At 28.2% G+C, this 16,408-nt stretch overlaps 1 protein-coding gene across 1 annotated transcript; it reads left to right on the top strand.

Moving 5' to 3' along the window:
* Positions 1–4,981: 4,981 nt before the first annotated feature.
* Positions 4,982–15,972, top strand: LOC145838586 (protein prenyltransferase alpha subunit repeat-containing protein 1-like). The gene is made up of 5 exons (XM_082946204.1): positions 4,982–5,078; positions 5,396–5,599; positions 7,840–8,052; positions 13,689–13,794; positions 15,143–15,972. The coding sequence occupies exons 1-5, from the start codon at positions 5,011–5,013 to the stop codon at positions 15,536–15,538; spliced, it is 987 nt and encodes a 328-aa protein (XP_082802330.1). The 5' UTR covers positions 4,982–5,010; the 3' UTR covers positions 15,539–15,972.
* The last annotated feature ends 436 nt before the right edge of the window (positions 15,973–16,408 follow it).

Raw genomic sequence — 16,408 nt, forward strand, 5'->3', positions numbered from 1 at the left:
TGACAACAATTGTGCAGATGAGACGAATGCACTTCTAGTTGGTGGATCATATACACAAAATTTTGATCAGTCAGTTGATGTTAATGATAGTGTAGTAAAACTTGATCATTACGTCTTTGATTGTTTGAATGGATGGAAAGCATCAGTGTCACTGAAACATCCAACAATTCAATTAAAAGCTTCTATTGATGAACAAGCATACACTCAGATGAATATAAAATGCCCTAGACAAAATTATTGCAAAATTAATGTCGTTACAGATACGGGTGCTCAGTCATGCTTATGGGACCTTAATAGTTACCTCAAACATGGTTTTAAGAAGTCAAGTCTTATAGCAGTTAAAAGGAAAATGTTAGCGGCCAACAGAGAACAGATCAAAATAACTGGTGCTATATTTATGGAATTAATGGCTAAAGATGTACAAGGTAAAGTTCATGTTGCAAAAGAAATGGTATATATAAGCCCATGTACTGACAGGTTTTTCCTTTCAAGAAATGCCTGCATAACACTTGGCATAATAAATCATGATTTTCCTCGTATTGGTGCGACCATTGAATCCTGCACTGTCCATGAAGAACTGCAAACTTGTGATTGTATACCTAGAACTCCTCCCCCTGATAGGCCAAAGGAGTTGCCATTTGCTTGCATTCCTGCAAACAATCAAAAGATGAGAGAATGGCTTTTAGATAGGTACGCATCATCTACATTTAATAAATGTACTCACCAATTGCTTCCAGAAATGACAGGTCCACCTTTGAAAATTCATATTGACCCAGATGCCATTCCAAAAGCAATATCAACTGCTTCCCCAATTCCAAAACATTGGGAAAATGAAGTAAAAGAAACTTTGGATAGGGATACTCGATTAGGTGTGCTTGGTAAGACTCCAGTTGGTGTTCCGTCTACTTGGGTACATCGTATGGTTGTGGTTGCTAAAGCTGATGGTAGCTGTAGAAGAGTTGTTGACCTTTCACCTTTAAATAAGTATTGTGTACGAGAAACACATCATGTAAAGCCTCCATTCATTCAAGTATGTGAAATTCCTGCAAACACCTGGAAAAGTGTGACCGATGCATGGAATGGGTTTCATTCAGTACCACTTCGTCCAGAAGATCATCATCTCACAACATTTCTCACTCCATGGGGGAGGTACTACTACAAAGTAGCACCACAAGGTTATTTGGCAAGTGGAGATGCATATACGCGCAGGTATGATGAAATCATAATAGATATACCTAGAAAGACAAAATGCGTTGATGACACTGTTTTATGGGATGAGAAGTTGGCTGATCATTGGTGGCGTATGATTGACTATTTAGATTTAATGGGAAAAAATGGAGTTGTACTCAATCCTGAAAAGTTTCAATTTGCACAAAAAGAAATAGACTTTGCTGGCTTTACTATTACGAAATCTGAAATTAAGCCACAAGAAAAGTTCATAAATGCTATTAGAGATTTTCCTATACCAAAGTCAATAACAGATGTGCGATCATGGTTTGGTTTAGTGCACCAAGTTTCACACTACAACCAATTGACTTCTTTGATGATTGTGTTTAAGCCATTATTAAGTCCAAAAACTAAATTTTACTGGAATGATGAGCTAGATGTTACATTCTACAAATCAAGAGAAGCTATAGTTGCAGCCATAACAAAGGGAATACAAATTTTTGATTTGGGAAAGCCCACTTGTATACAGCCAGACTGGTCTACAACTGGTATTGGTTACTTTTTGTCGCAGAAACATTGCTCTTGTAAGTCTGCTGTGCCAGGATGTTGTCAAACCGGATGGCGTATTGTTTTAGCAGGCTCTCGCTTTCTTAGACCTTCTGAATCACGTTATGCTGCGGTAGAGGGAGAAAGCCTTGCAATTGTATGGGCACTTGAGCAATCACGGTATTTCACACAAGAATGTGATAATTTGTTGGTTCTGACTGATCACAAACCACTGGTTAAATTATTTGGAGACAGAACACTTGATGAAATTGCAAACCCCCGCCTTTTCCGGTTAAAGCAGAGAAGTCTTTTATGGCGATTCAAGATTCTACATAAACCTGGTAAACTACACCTTGCTCCAGATGCAATGTCACGTCATCCAGTGGTTACCGTACATAAAACAAAAGATGAAGTTGAGATAAGTGCTTCTGAAATTTTAGCTGGAATACGTTTGCCAGACAGTGAGTGTATCATTGCAAGTAATCAAGTAGGTGACAATTTTCAAGCTGTGACTTTTGACCGAGTTAAAGAAGAAACTTTAAAAGATAAACAAATGATGAAGCTTATTCATTATGTTCAAGCTGGTTTTCCAGAGACCAAAGACCACCTACCATTAGAATTGCATGAGTTTTGGATAGTTCGCTATTCTTTGTTTATGATGGATGGGGTCATTATGTGTGGTGATCGTAAACGAGAACTTGATCATAATAAGTTTCTATCACCTAGCAGTATACTTAAGGATGATGTGTATAGAATTGTTATTCATCCATCATTAAGAAAAGAGGTTTTAAGAGTGTTGCATTCTGCTCATCAAGGAGTCACTGCAATGAACGAGCGAGCAAAATCAATTGTTTATTGGCCGGGAATAACAAATGACATTCAAGGCTGTCGGGAAAATTGCAATAGTTGCAACTTAATTGCACCAAGCAATCCTCGCCTACCTCCAATTGAACCATTGATTCCAAAGGTTCCTTTTGAGTCAATTGTTTGTGATTATTTTCAGTTCAAAGGTTGGTATTATTTTGTAGCTGCCGACAGACTTTCAGGATGGACAGAACAACAAAGAATCAAATTGGGTACAAATGATTCTGGTTCAAAAGGGCTGTGTAAAGCTTTGCGTCGTATTTTTGTGACTTTTGGTGTTCCAGTTGAAATATCTTCTGATGGAGGTCCAGAGTTTTCTGCAAAAGTTACCAAAGATTTTCTGAAACGATGGGGTATACACCATCGTATGTCATCTGCATATCATCCAGTGTCAAACGGTAGGGCGGAATTAGCAGTAAAGGCTTCTAAGCGATTGTTAATGGAGAATGTTGGTTCAAATGGTGAACTAAATAATGACAAAATGGTACAAGCTTTACTTACGCAGAGAAACACGCCTGATCCAGGATGCAAACTATCACCTGCACAGATCCTTCTTGGAAGAAATTTAAAGGACTCCTTGCCTTACCTCAGGAAGAGTATTATGGCTTACAATAACCCGCAGATCTTAAACATTTGGCGTAACGCATGGAGTAAAAAGGAAGAAGCTCTTAGGTCTCGTTATGTTAAGTCTCTCGAGAATTTAAGTGAGCACACAAGATTGTTGCCACCATTGAATTGCGGTGATCATGTCATGATACAGAATCAAGCAGGTAACTTCCCTAACAAGTGGGGGAAAAGTGGTGTAATAGTAGAACTAAAAGACTATCATCAGTATGTTGTCAAGATTGATGGATCAGGTCGCATAACTGTACGAAATCGAAAGTTTTTAAGAAAATTTAATCCTCCTGTTTGCAAATCTCAAAATAGTATCCCTTATCTTAGAAAAGCAAACATACCAACGCAGAAGTTGGTTTTTTCTGGCAACTATGAGAGAAAAGATTCCAAGGAAAGTTTTGATTGTGTGCGCTCCCATAAAGGAATACGTTTCAAAGCTGGAGATAACTTTGACAAAATTTGCAAAGCGAAACCAGCTACCTTCCTTTCACCTGAGGACTCAAATTGCACTGATGAAAGCCAATCCTCTACAAATCAGAAAAATGGTGTATTGTCTCGTTTGGACCCTAATGATAAATCTAGGGTATTTGAAAGAAATTTTAATGACGATGGAGTATTTCCAGAAAATGAACTGCGTCGTTCCGGTCGTGTAAGAACCCGGAGAAAGATTTATGATGCCGAAAGCGGTACATACAAACCTGTTTAAACTGTTGTTAAAATTAATGTTTTTGTACAAATTGTAACTATGTTTATTGTAACATTTTAGTGATTTACGTTCGTTTTGAGTGTTGTTTCGTTGATGTTAGCACAGAAAACGGTATTTAAGTTTGCAATTTTGTAAATAATTTGTTTTGTTAGCTAGACGTGTCGTTTCATCTCCTTGGTGATAAAATCTGGGGGGAGATGTATAAGTATTTACCTAGCTTTCATTATGTTTTCTTGTACAGATTTTATCATTCTTTTAATTAGTTTGTAAATAAACTCAACAAAGAAAGATATATTTATTTAACCTCTTGCTACTAGCCTTATATTTATATAACATTTAAAAAGCAGTTTAAGTGCTAGTATTAAGATTCATCATGACAAATTAAGCATTCTAAACTAAAAAAAAAACTTTTTACAAGTTGATAAGATAGTGTATTTTTTCTAGGATTTATAAAATATTGAAAAATTAAGTACTGTTATATAAAGACAAAACATAAACATTTTTACTCCTAAATTCTTCACATAAAATTTAAATATCTTTAATCTATATTTTATTTTAATTTTTTCATATTTTTACTAAAATTTTTATAGCATTTTGGAAACATAGACTGTGCAAAATGTATAATATGTTGTTAATGACTTATAAATAAAGGATTTCCAAAGATGCAAAATAAGTATAAATTGTGCCAGAGGAGCAACTATTTTTTATCTGGATTTTCCTAAATCAGACTGACTAAGACTAGTTAGTCATTCAGGCCAGGTCTTGTCATTCACACTAGTTTTTTTTTGTCTTAGAGAGTATTTAGTACTTTAAAGCAAAAAAGTTTTAAAAAATGTTGTTGTAAATTAAGACAAAACATTGATTTTAAAATTCATAATATAAAGTTGTAAAATATTTGTTTAGTTATAATTTTAAACTTTGTTACTTTAAAGGTATCAAAAGTGGTTTATACTATCATTTTAAAGTTTAAAGTTTAGTTGTTTTTGTAGAGTTTTATTTAAATAAAATATTAAAAATTAAAGTATAATGGTAATTTTTTTCATTTGGCTTATTTTTGTTCACTTATATTTTTTTTCTTAGTAAATTTATAATTCAGGAAAAATATTATTAACATGGAAGAAAATGTATATAAATTATACTATGATCAACTGAATGAAGCAATTCAAAACATGGGCAAAATGTAATAATCTTTACTTAAAAGCTTTTTTATTGCTCTTATGATTTTGTTGTTTTAAATTTATAAAAACAATGTTGTAATTTTTTAATATAACTACTTTCTAATAAAAAACTCTAGTTTTTAGTTAATTAGTTTTACTAAAAGTTTTTTGCTGTTTTTAAGCTTTTGAAGTTTTATTTAACGGTTTTTTGTATTATTACAACAAATTAGTACACAGTTTAATAAAAAACATGCTAAAAATGTCTGAATATTATATGACAAATCATATCTTGTAAACAAATATTCATTCTTTCTTTAAAGTAACGAACTAAAATTTATAGTGATGAAATAGGCACAATATTATGCAAGAAAAGTGAAGGAAATCCAGTTAAAGTTGTAAGTGAAAGTAATATTATTGGGATTGAGGCTTGGTGTCAAAAGAAGCTGTTTTTATTTTCATACAAGTTAATGATGAAACTAAATGAAATGCAAAATCAAAATGAAGTTAAACAAGAGTTCATTAAACAAGTTCTTCAGTCTACTAGGTTAGGCGTATAATCTTCTTTATAAACTTAGTTGCAAAATTAATAATCTGTGGCTTATATATTTATGTTTGTATGTATAAAAAAAGTAAAAAATTGAAATTAAATTTTATAGATTAAGAAACAATTTATACATGTTTACAGAGTTGCCATACACTCAATACACTCTGGATAACTAGAATGTTTTGATTTATTTTTTAAATCAGACTGACTCAGAATAGTGTCCTTTTTTTTGTATAAAAACTCAGGATAATTTAAAAATTATTACAAAATCTCAGGGCACTTTTTTAATTTAATATTTGAATGAGAATTAGTTTATACAGTTGCAATATTTTTTTACTGTATAATCAAGTTTTTTGAATAACTTGATTTTTGTATTTAAAAAAAGTTAAAGTTTTTTTTTGAATAAAACTCAGGAAACTCAGAGCAGTTTAATTTGCAGATAGTGGCAATCATGTGTTTACGTTTACAAAGTAGGTTTAAACAACATGTTTATTATCTTTTACAGGTTTGCTACAAATACTTTAAAATTTCAAGTGATAAAATTTCAGAGAAAAATGTTACCAAGTATTTTAAGCTTATTACATTTTGGTAAATTCCCTGAATGTCCTTGAATTTAAGAAACTTTTATTAATTTTTGTTTTTTATAATAAACTTCCAGTTGTTTTATATATATTAGTGTGTTTAAATGGTGTTTTTTACTTTATTACTAGTTGGTAGTAATTTACTTACTTTTTTATAATCAGTAAGTAAATTAAAATTATTTTTTTAATTATAATAGTTTTTTCTAAATCCTTCACATGTTTTATTTTTCTTTAAGCTTTAAGAAGCTAAAATAAATTTACACTTGTTTAAACATTACAATTTGTTTTGATTTAGTTTACAAAATTTTTTTTTGTTTTTTTGTATAGCAAAAGTTGGTAGCCTTTTATGATTAATGTACTAGACCTACTAAAAAAGGTCTTCGTGTCCTCAAGAAAAAGTAAACTTCCTTCCTGGGCCATTAAGTAACTAGTATTAATTTAATAAGTTTTAAACTCATACATGAGAGCAACTTTGAAATGAAATGAACATAAGATAGGCAACAGTTTACTCAAAATCAAAAAGTTAGTTTTTTTTTAGGTATTAAGCATAATCCTGGCCAAAAATTGGTGGTTGACTATTTGCCAAATCCCCTTGCTTAATAAAAATATTATTAAAATTTTTAGCTGATGAGATTCAATTCTGCAATCAACCCTTACCTGGATGATTTTCATTCAACCAAGTCCAATTTTTCAATTACTATGTGATCATTTCCCTTTCCAGTCAAATTCCACCTGAAAGCTTTTTCCGACCTAATTTATCTTTTTCCAAGCAATTTCAGTGGTGAAATTACAAATTAAAGAAAAATAAAAATAATAATAAAATTTAGATTGTTTAGTTATGATTGTATTGCATATTTAATAAAGGGTAAAATAATTCAAACTTTAACTACACTAGTTTTTTTAATTAGAATAATTATGTACTAGATTATTTAAGTTGAGAAAAATAAGCCTGAGTTAATCTCTTTGGAATTTATGCACTTGCTCAAATAAGGGAATAATTTTTAAAAACTACTTCTAAAGTGCTTCAAAAATTTTTCAAGGCCTAATAAATCTTGTAGTTAAATTTTGTCTTTTTTTAATAAATTATAAAATTTAGACTAATTTTAGATTAAAAAAAGTTGAAAGTTGTTTATCTGTTTTATAAATAAACAAAAAAATTGTATAAACATCAAATTGAAACTCATTAAAATAAGTTGAACTTTGACCCAAAAGCATAATCAGTCATCGACAGATACTATTATTCAAATCCTTTTGTTAAAAAAAATAAAATAAAATAAAAACTGTTATTACTGAAAGTTGTAATTAAAACAATTTCACCAGCTTTATCTCCAAAAGAGTGTACTTTTAAAAATAAATTTATTACATGGGAATCAACCAAAAAAAATAATTAGATAGGCGAACTAGGATATTAATTAATAGTGTCCTACAACTTATGTAGAACTTAGGTGCAATCAACTTTTACTGAACAATTTAACAGGTTATGATACACTAACACTTGTATAATACAATTTTTTATTCTAGTCTCATAAAGAACATTACTAAAACTCACAACTTTTTATTTATAATATCATGTATATTTATCAATATTAAATATTGTTGTTTTTATATGTAGTTCGTAATATTTTTTTAACTACCTAGAACTATTAATTTGTCATGTAGGTGTACTTTACTCTTTTGTGCGGATTGTACAACTGCTTGGAACATAAGAAAAAAAATTATTAGTTCAGCAATTAAAGAAAAAGCTGAAAAACTTGTAATTTTTGAAGAATTACAAATTTCAAAGTGTGTATTATTAAGAAAGCCAAAAAGTGGTGAAACTTTTGCACACAGGAGATGGCTATTAAAAAATAAAAATCTATTAAACTTTAATGAGTTAGTTTCTTTTTTTTTTTTAATTTGAAATATTACTGTACAGTGCTTCCTCACTTATCTGGTCCTTGTTTATCTGGCCGGTTTCAGTCGAGAAGTATATATATATTAAATTCAGCTGAAATCAATTTTTTTAATACTAAAAAACTTGTTTAATTTATTTCCTATCTATAACTAAGCAAGCAGTTTAGAGATACGTTATGGTTCTAATGTTTCTTTATAGTTCATAGTTTTGCATTCAGTAAAAAAACATTTTATTATTTAAGTATTTCTGATTTTTATAAGTAAAATAGATAATTGTCAACATATTTGATTTAATAAACGAATAAGACAGCAAAAAACAAAATGAGGTCAACTAACAGTTGGAAACCAGCTAAGGTTTGCGAAATTGCAAAGGTAATGTACCTAAATCTCTTATAATGAGGTGATTCAACATAGGCACATCTATTTTGAACACTATTTTAAGAAGCAGGGGGAAATTTAATAACTTAAAAGCCAAAAAGGAGGAGCTGAGGCTAATTGGAGCCTCTACAACGGCTAAAAAAGTAAAGGGACTCTACTTTGACAAGCAGCTGTCCACTGTTTAATTTAGGAAAAACACTCTAGGCTCTTTTTAGCAAGTACAGAGATACTGATGAGAGTTTAAAGATGAAAATGATGTTTCCAAGTCATCAAAGTTTCTGTTATCTCCTGCTGAACCTATGCAGAAAATGGATTATTACTTTTTATCGTTGTCAACCAAAAGCAACAGCATAAAGTGTGCACAACTCATCCAGTTCCGTATAATTATTGCTAAGAAATGAGAAAACACTGTCAAACTAACTTTTTTAGATTGCTTACGTGTAATATGTTTTCCTTAAAATAATATTAAACTTAAAATTTTTTTTTTGTTTTATTTTTCTGCTTTATTGTTTCTTTTATTTAAAAAAAATTAGATAACTAAATTAACGGAAAATTTTACGTTTGTTTTATTGTAGGCATTGCATAACAAATAACTGGTAGATTATTATAAAAGTTTTGTTCTTATCCGGCCATAATAACTAAAAAATATTGCCCCAACATGACAGGATAAGTGAGAAAGCACTGTATAATAAATTATTGATTACTAATAACTAAATTTATATATTTGTTAGTTCAAGTTAAAGGATATACGATATCAACTTTTAAAAAAAGTAAGCTTCAGTTTTTAAGTGTAGAACATAAGTCAAATGTATGCTTGTTAATTAAACTTAAACAAACAATCTCTATTTTACATATTAAGTACAAAAATTATAAGATAATTTTTGTTACAAGTTTTACTAGTTCTGTAAAAAGGAATATATTAATTTGATAATATTTAGTTGCTGTTTTCTACTTAAAAAGCCATTATTAAGTTGATTATTTTATAAGCTATTTGAAAATTATACTAAAACTTTAGTTCAATTTAAAATAGTTTTATATTACAAAAGTTTTGTATATATCTGAAACTTTAATATTTACAAAAGTAATATTGTATTACCTTTATTAGAAACTAAACTATATGATAAAAAGTTTTAACACTTTATATAAATTATTAGTACGGATATGATTGAAAAATTTCTATTTTAAAAATTTTTAGATATGTTTTTTAATGAAAATACTGAAAAAAAATTTACGCAAATTTAATGTTTAATTTTTAAAAGATATGTATACAACATAATTTATAATGTATATGTATAAGTTTTTTTCCTTAAAAGTTTGTATTAAATTATTTTTAGTTATCTAATTGTAGATGTCTGTCTTGAACAAAGTTGAATTTTTGCATTTTTTGCGTTATGAACAAAATTTGATAAATATGTAATAATTGTTTTGTTTTTTTTTGTGTGATTTGTGTACTAATGTTATTGATTTCAAAATCTAAACAGCTGAGGATTTAAGCATTTAGCATTATGAAACATATGTTCTGTTAATTTTTAACTTTACATTTTGCAATAAATTATTAAATCCCTTGGTATAAATTTTATCCCCTGGTATCTTTGAGCAATTTTGTGCCCTTGTGCAATTTTGTCCCCTCGTGCAAATTTGAAATCTACCCCTTAAAAGGGCTCAGTGAAAATTTACTAAGTTAGTTTGTTTCAAGTTATAACATATATGATATATATATTTATTTATTTATTTAATTATATAAAAACTATAATTTAAACAGCTGTTTCACACATTGAAATGTAAAATTTCATGTGATCGTCAGTAAGTTACAGTTTATTATAATAGTGAACAGAAATTTCGATTTTAGAATGTTTTATAATAATTATGACGTAGTAATGGTACAGTTTATTGTACGATTAGTTGAATTTGAAATACGCTGTGAATATTATTCTATGCTTTTTAGGAAAGTTTAAAAAGGTTATTTTGGAAGAATATTTTAAGCTATTAGAAAAATTTTTTTTAGGCTGTTGGGGAAAAATGTTATAAAATGCTATAAAATACTCGTGTTTTCCGCTTCGATTTTATTTTGTTTTAATATTTAGTTGGTTTTAATTTTGTTAAAAAAGTATTTTTGATAATGGATGCATATGTTTTGTCTTTCGCTTTTCTTGTTTAGTGTAACGTTCTTATCTGATTTTTCGATTTCTATTTTTTCTAAGTTACAAAGTTTGCAGCCGAATTTAGTATTGAATTTTAATTTTGTCCTGTTTAATATTTCCCATTTAATTTTGTAGTCTGTATTGTTATCTTTTAAGTTCCATATGTAATTCGCTAGTTCTGTTGTGTGTCTTTTGTTAATATTGTTGTATGATGATTTGTGGTTTCTGTATCTTTGTTTAAAGGTATTTCCTGTCGACCCTATATACTGCTTTGTTGTTTTATTTGATGTTACTGTTGCTTTATAAATTATATTTGACACTAGGCATTCGTTATTTAAAGGGCAAGGTTCTTTACGGCAATTACAAAGTTTATCTTTTATGGTGCTTTTATCGTCTATACTGCTTTTGTTTAATATTTTGTTGTTGTGAGCTATTATTTTACTTCTGAAATTATTTGTGCAACTGTATTTTGATTGTGTTTCGGTTGAATATTTTATGGAATGGGTGGTTTTCGTCAAATGATGTAGTAATCAGGTTTAAGAATTGTTTGCCTATTTTGGAATTAAATGGGAAATATTAAACAGGACAAAATTAAAATTCAATACTAAATTCGGCTGCAAACTTTGTAACTTAGAAAAAATAGAAATCGAAAAATCAGATAAGAACGTTACACTAAACAAGAAAAGCGAAAGACAAAACATATGCATCCATTATCAAAAATACTTTTTTAACAAAATTAAAACCAACTAAATATTAAAACAAAATAAAATCGAAGCGGCAAACACGAGTATTTTATAGCATTTTATAACATTTTTCCCCAACAGCCTAAAAAAATTTTTTCTAATAGCTTAAAATATTCTTCCAAAATAACCTTTTTAAACTTTCCTAAAAAGCATAGAATAATATTCACAGCGTATTTCAAATTCAACTAATCGTACAATAAACTGTACCATTACTACGTCATAATTATTATAAAAAATTCTAAAATCGAAATTTCTGTTCACTATTATAATAAACTGTAACTTACTGACGATCACATGAAATTTTACATTTCAATGTGTGAAACAGCTGTTTAAATTATAGTTTTTATATAATTAAATAAATATTAAGCTCCAATTTGATTTGTCGAGCACTTTCGATCAGAACTTTGTATAAAACCTTTAATATATATATATTTATTTATTTATAAAGTAGTAATATGAATCCATAATAATGAATAATTTTTCACTGAGCCCTTTTAAGGGGTAGATTTCAAATTTGCACGAGGGGACAAAATTGCTCAAAGATACTAGGGGATAAGTTTGCATAAAGATAAAAATACACGAAGGGTCACTTTTACACGAAGACACTTTTGCACGAGCAGAAAATTTTGCATTGAGACATTTTTGCACAGGTTAAATTTTTTTTTTTTTTATAATTTTTTTATTTAGCTTTTTTTTTACTTTCACTGTTGTCCCTAACCCTTACCCTCGGTCGGTAACTTATTTATTTATTTTTTATTGAATATTTTGGTTATTTTATTATTTTTTTTTACTATCACTGTTACCCCTAACCCTTACCCTTGGTCGGTAGTTTTTTTTTTCTTTTTAATTAATTAAATTTTATTATTTATTTTTAAAAAATAAGTTTTGTTAGTTTTTATTTTTAATTTTACTATCACTGTTTCCCCTAACCCTTATCCTTGTTCAGTATTTTTTTTATTTACTAATTTATCTTTTATTTATTTTTTTCTGTTTTTTTTTTTGATATTATTTTTTTATGTTTTTTTTACTCTCGTGCAAAAATGACCCTCCGTGCAAAATTGTCTTTGTGAAAATTTGTTCCCTCGTGCAATTTTTTCCCCTCGTGAAATTTTGACCAGTTCCCCTTTTAAGAAGATTTAATAATTTATTGCAAAGTATAATGTTCAAAATAAACCGTACATATGATTCATAAAGCTAAATACTTTAATTCTCAGCTGCTTAGATTTTGAAATTAATAACATTAGTACAAAAATTAGACAAAGAATACAAAAAAAAGTATCACTTAATTATCAAATTTTGTAAAGAACGTTTTTAAAACGTTTGCAAAATTTAAACTTTTTGAAACAAGCCACTACAATGACAAAACTACAAATACGTGTCTACAATAAATACTATACATCTATGTACTCAAAGATATAAAGTTTAAACTACAAAAAATCTGTTAGATAACACAATTAGGAAATTTTTGACTATCTATTATCTAAGATGTCTATGCCATCATACTATACAATGTATGCTTCAGTGTTAATTTTATTGAGACTGCATATGTATACTAAAACATTGGTTTCTTGTGACTATGTCTGCATGTTGAGTCCTAATAAGGATAAAACAGGTCATAGAGTGTCTCAGAAACTGTTGTTGATGGTCGTGTGATATTTATAGTGGTTATTGTATGATGGAAAAAATATCACATGTTTGCTGAATAAAGCCACAGTGTAGCTACTAGTTATTTTATCAAAAAAACTGACAATTTCTTAAAAGTTGAGTAGTGAATAGCCTAGTTGTGTTTTATTTATTCTACGCGCAAACAATGTATTCAATAATAGTGTAACTAAGTTCACTTGGTTAGATAGAAACAACAGTTTCTTGTGACTATTTTAATCTGGTAAATTCTAATGAGGAAAAAGTTGGACATAGATTTTCTCTTGACTCTTGTTCAGGGTTTCCCAACCTTTTTTCACAAGGCCCACTTTAAATAAATAAAAATGCTATGGCCCCCAAGAGGGCCATATGGCTTGCTTTTTGAAACCCTGCTCTTGTTGATGGTCGTGCAGTGCAGTAGACTTGTTGTTAACAAAAAAAATCTTAAGATTTAAACAAATAAAAGTTGAGTTTGTGGATCAAAAAAAAAATTTATTAAGAAAAATACAATACTTTTAGTTTCTTTAAAAAAATAACTAGAAAGTTTTCTTAAGATTTAAAATTACTAAAGTTGAATTGTTATAATATTTATAGTTATAAACTGAGTTGTTTTGTACAAAGAATTATAGGAAGTGCAAGTGATCGAAGATAAAAAAATTTAATTTATTTTATCACAAGTATATGAATAGTTTTTAAAAAGCTAACTTTTAAGGTGGAGAGAGTATTTTTTAAAAGAGATAGAACTTTGTGAAAAAACTGGTGATATGCATCCTTCAAACTACTACGCATGGACTCACAGAATGTGGTGTGTAGATAATGTTAGTTTGTTGAAGTTTTTCAAAACTCTTAAATTAATTTTTTGTAATGATTAAGACTTTACTTATAAAAATAACCCTTTGAAAAGTACCTAACTTGATAAAAACTAACTACGTTTCTCTGTTAAATTGATAACACAATTCTATGGCGTTCAACTTAAAAATACTTCAAAATATAAATTATAAACGTTTGAATGTAAACAAAGTATTATATAATACAGTAATACAAACTAGATGTGAGTAAATAGAATTATAACTAATGATGGTTACAGAAATTAGTAATCATTTAGGTTTTAGAGTTGGGGTAGGCAACGATTTTAGTCAGTTGGCCAGATAAGAAAATTTCAAATCCTTGTAGGGCTGGAGCATTCCAATTTTATTTATTTATGAAAAGTAACCAATTATCCAATTTATTCTGAAACATGTCAACAAAGTACTAATTCTATGTGATCCTTTTTTTTACTTCTTATAGTGTAAATTTAAAATCTCCTGTAAATTGTATCTAGGACCTGTTTTTTCGCTCTTGACTACAAATCCAACAGTATTTACTTAAGGTTTTTTAATTTGGTTTAGTGGGAAAGATTTACATGCTCGCGGGTCACAGTTTAACCTTTTGAAGACCGGACTCAACTTAAAGTTTGAATTGACGGGCCGGTCATTTTCACTCTGCAGGCCTACGTTGCTTACCCCTTTTCTAGAGTAGTAACTTTACAAGTATTAATTACTAAAGTATAATTAAAGTATGTTTGATAAATACTTATAATATTTAAAACGATTAAAATCATATATACTCTTTAAGTAGTTGGTCATAATAAAACCAAAACAAATACAATCAAACAGCCTAATGTTATGGAAAGTTTATGTGTTAGTACAGTGATAATTTATAACGTATTAGTCTTTTTTTATGTTAGACTGTAAATAAATGTTTACATGATTCTAAGATGTAAAATATTACAGTTATAGTATCAGACATTTAAAATCTTAAGAATGGAAAATGATTTAAAAAATTTCTTAATGTGCAATAACGCTACAAAGTACATATGCTAAATAAAGCTTGCAGTGAAAAAAATATTTCATTGGTTTTATATGCAATGAAATCAAAAAGCTCAATAAGATCTAAATATAGTTTTTTTTTAATTGAATAATGTCTCATAAAAATAATAAATTATATAAACAAATAGACTTGTTTGTGAGGAAATTTAAAAAATTATATTAATCAAGAATATTTTTGGTATCTCAATAAATTTAATACTTTATATTATGTGGTAGTATAAGTAATTAAATAAATGTAATTGTAATCACAACAATTTTGTAAAAAAAAAATATCTAAGATAAAGCATAAATATTACAGGCTTTGCTAGATAAGACTGACAAAACAAAAACGAAAATTCTGTCAGACGAAATTAAATCAAGTTGCAAGTTCATAAGAAGCCATATATGTGATAACTCACCTTGTGCTTATCTGCAAAACATCATGTTAAAATATAAGTTAATATCAACACACCATCACTGGTTTGAAGTTATTGAAAATATCTTAGACGAAAATGCAAGTCTGATTCGAATTCACTCTCAAAGTCCAGGCTGCTTGTGGAACTGTCGCAGGCTGATTTTTATTTTAAAAATCAAAGGCTTACGCAGAGCCAAAAAAGAGGTACACTTAAAAAACGAAACAAAATATTGCCAATTACAAAACTGTGAACATGCTTTAAAACATTTGAGTTTTTTAAAGTTTGACACTTTAAGGTAGTTTCTGAATCTATAGAAAATAAATCATCTTTTATTTTTTTAAATCTACGTGTATCATATTTGACAACGCTACGATGAAGAATAAGTATTAAAACGCTCATATAGTCTTTCTAGAAAAGTAGTTTTTAAAATTATGATGTACCCGTCTAAGTAATTGTTAAACAGTTCCTATCATCTTAATAAAACTTAGTTTTTCAAATTATAATTCTAGAACTATTTATAAAACATTTCAAGTTATTTTTAAATTTTATGTCTATCATTAAAGGCATCTTTAAATGTTTTTAGATATAAAGAATGGTTGAGCTCTGGTATGATGACTGGTATGATGTTTAATTTTAATTATTTTTGTTTTTAAAATTATTTTAAATAATTAAATATACTTTATACATTGTTGTCATCTAGTTAACACTTAAAGAATGTTATCATCTTTAAAATTACAAGTTTAGGTATTTTTCATAAAAAAAACTTAATGTCATAAAAATAATTTTAACTCATAAAAAAACATAAAAAGTTTTATAATTTTTTAGTTTTCACTCTTTTTTTTATTTTTGTTAAACTTCACTTTGAATGTTTGAACATCCACAAATTATATAAAATTTTATTATCAGGGTTGCCAAAAAACCTTGAAACTTTAAAAACCTGGAATTTGACAAATTGGAAAAAAACCTAGAATTTTGAACAAAATCACTATAAAAACCTGGAATTTTTAACAATTTTAACATTTTAAGTAGTAAAATTTCGATTTGACTCAAAAAATCTATCATATAGAATTATAGATAAAACTTTTTTGTTATCATGAATAGATTTTTTCTTAAAAAACACATTTAAAGTAGCTTTACAGTATCTTTTCAATGTTTTTACACTATATAAC

The sequence above is a fragment of the Thalia democratica genome, chromosome 6 (assembly GCF_965202585.1).
Source record: "Thalia democratica chromosome 6, ktThaDemo2.hap1.1, whole genome shotgun sequence".
NCBI classification, from domain to species: domain Eukaryota; kingdom Metazoa; phylum Chordata; class Thaliacea; order Salpida; family Salpidae; genus Thalia; species Thalia democratica.

Bases quoted from the DNA above. Each gene is read 5' to 3' on its own strand.
- LOC145838586 (XM_082946204.1), top strand. From the start codon at position 5,011: ATGGAAGAAAATGTATATAAATTATACTATGATCAACTGAATGAAGCA. The intron at 5,600-7,839 runs GTTAGGCGTATA...TTTGTCATGTAG, and splicing joins CAAGTTCTTCAGTCTACTAG to GTGTACTTTACTCTTTTGTG. The intron at 13,795-15,142 runs GTTAGTTTGTTG...TAAATATTACAG, and splicing joins GAATGTGGTGTGTAGATAAT to GCTTTGCTAGATAAGACTGA.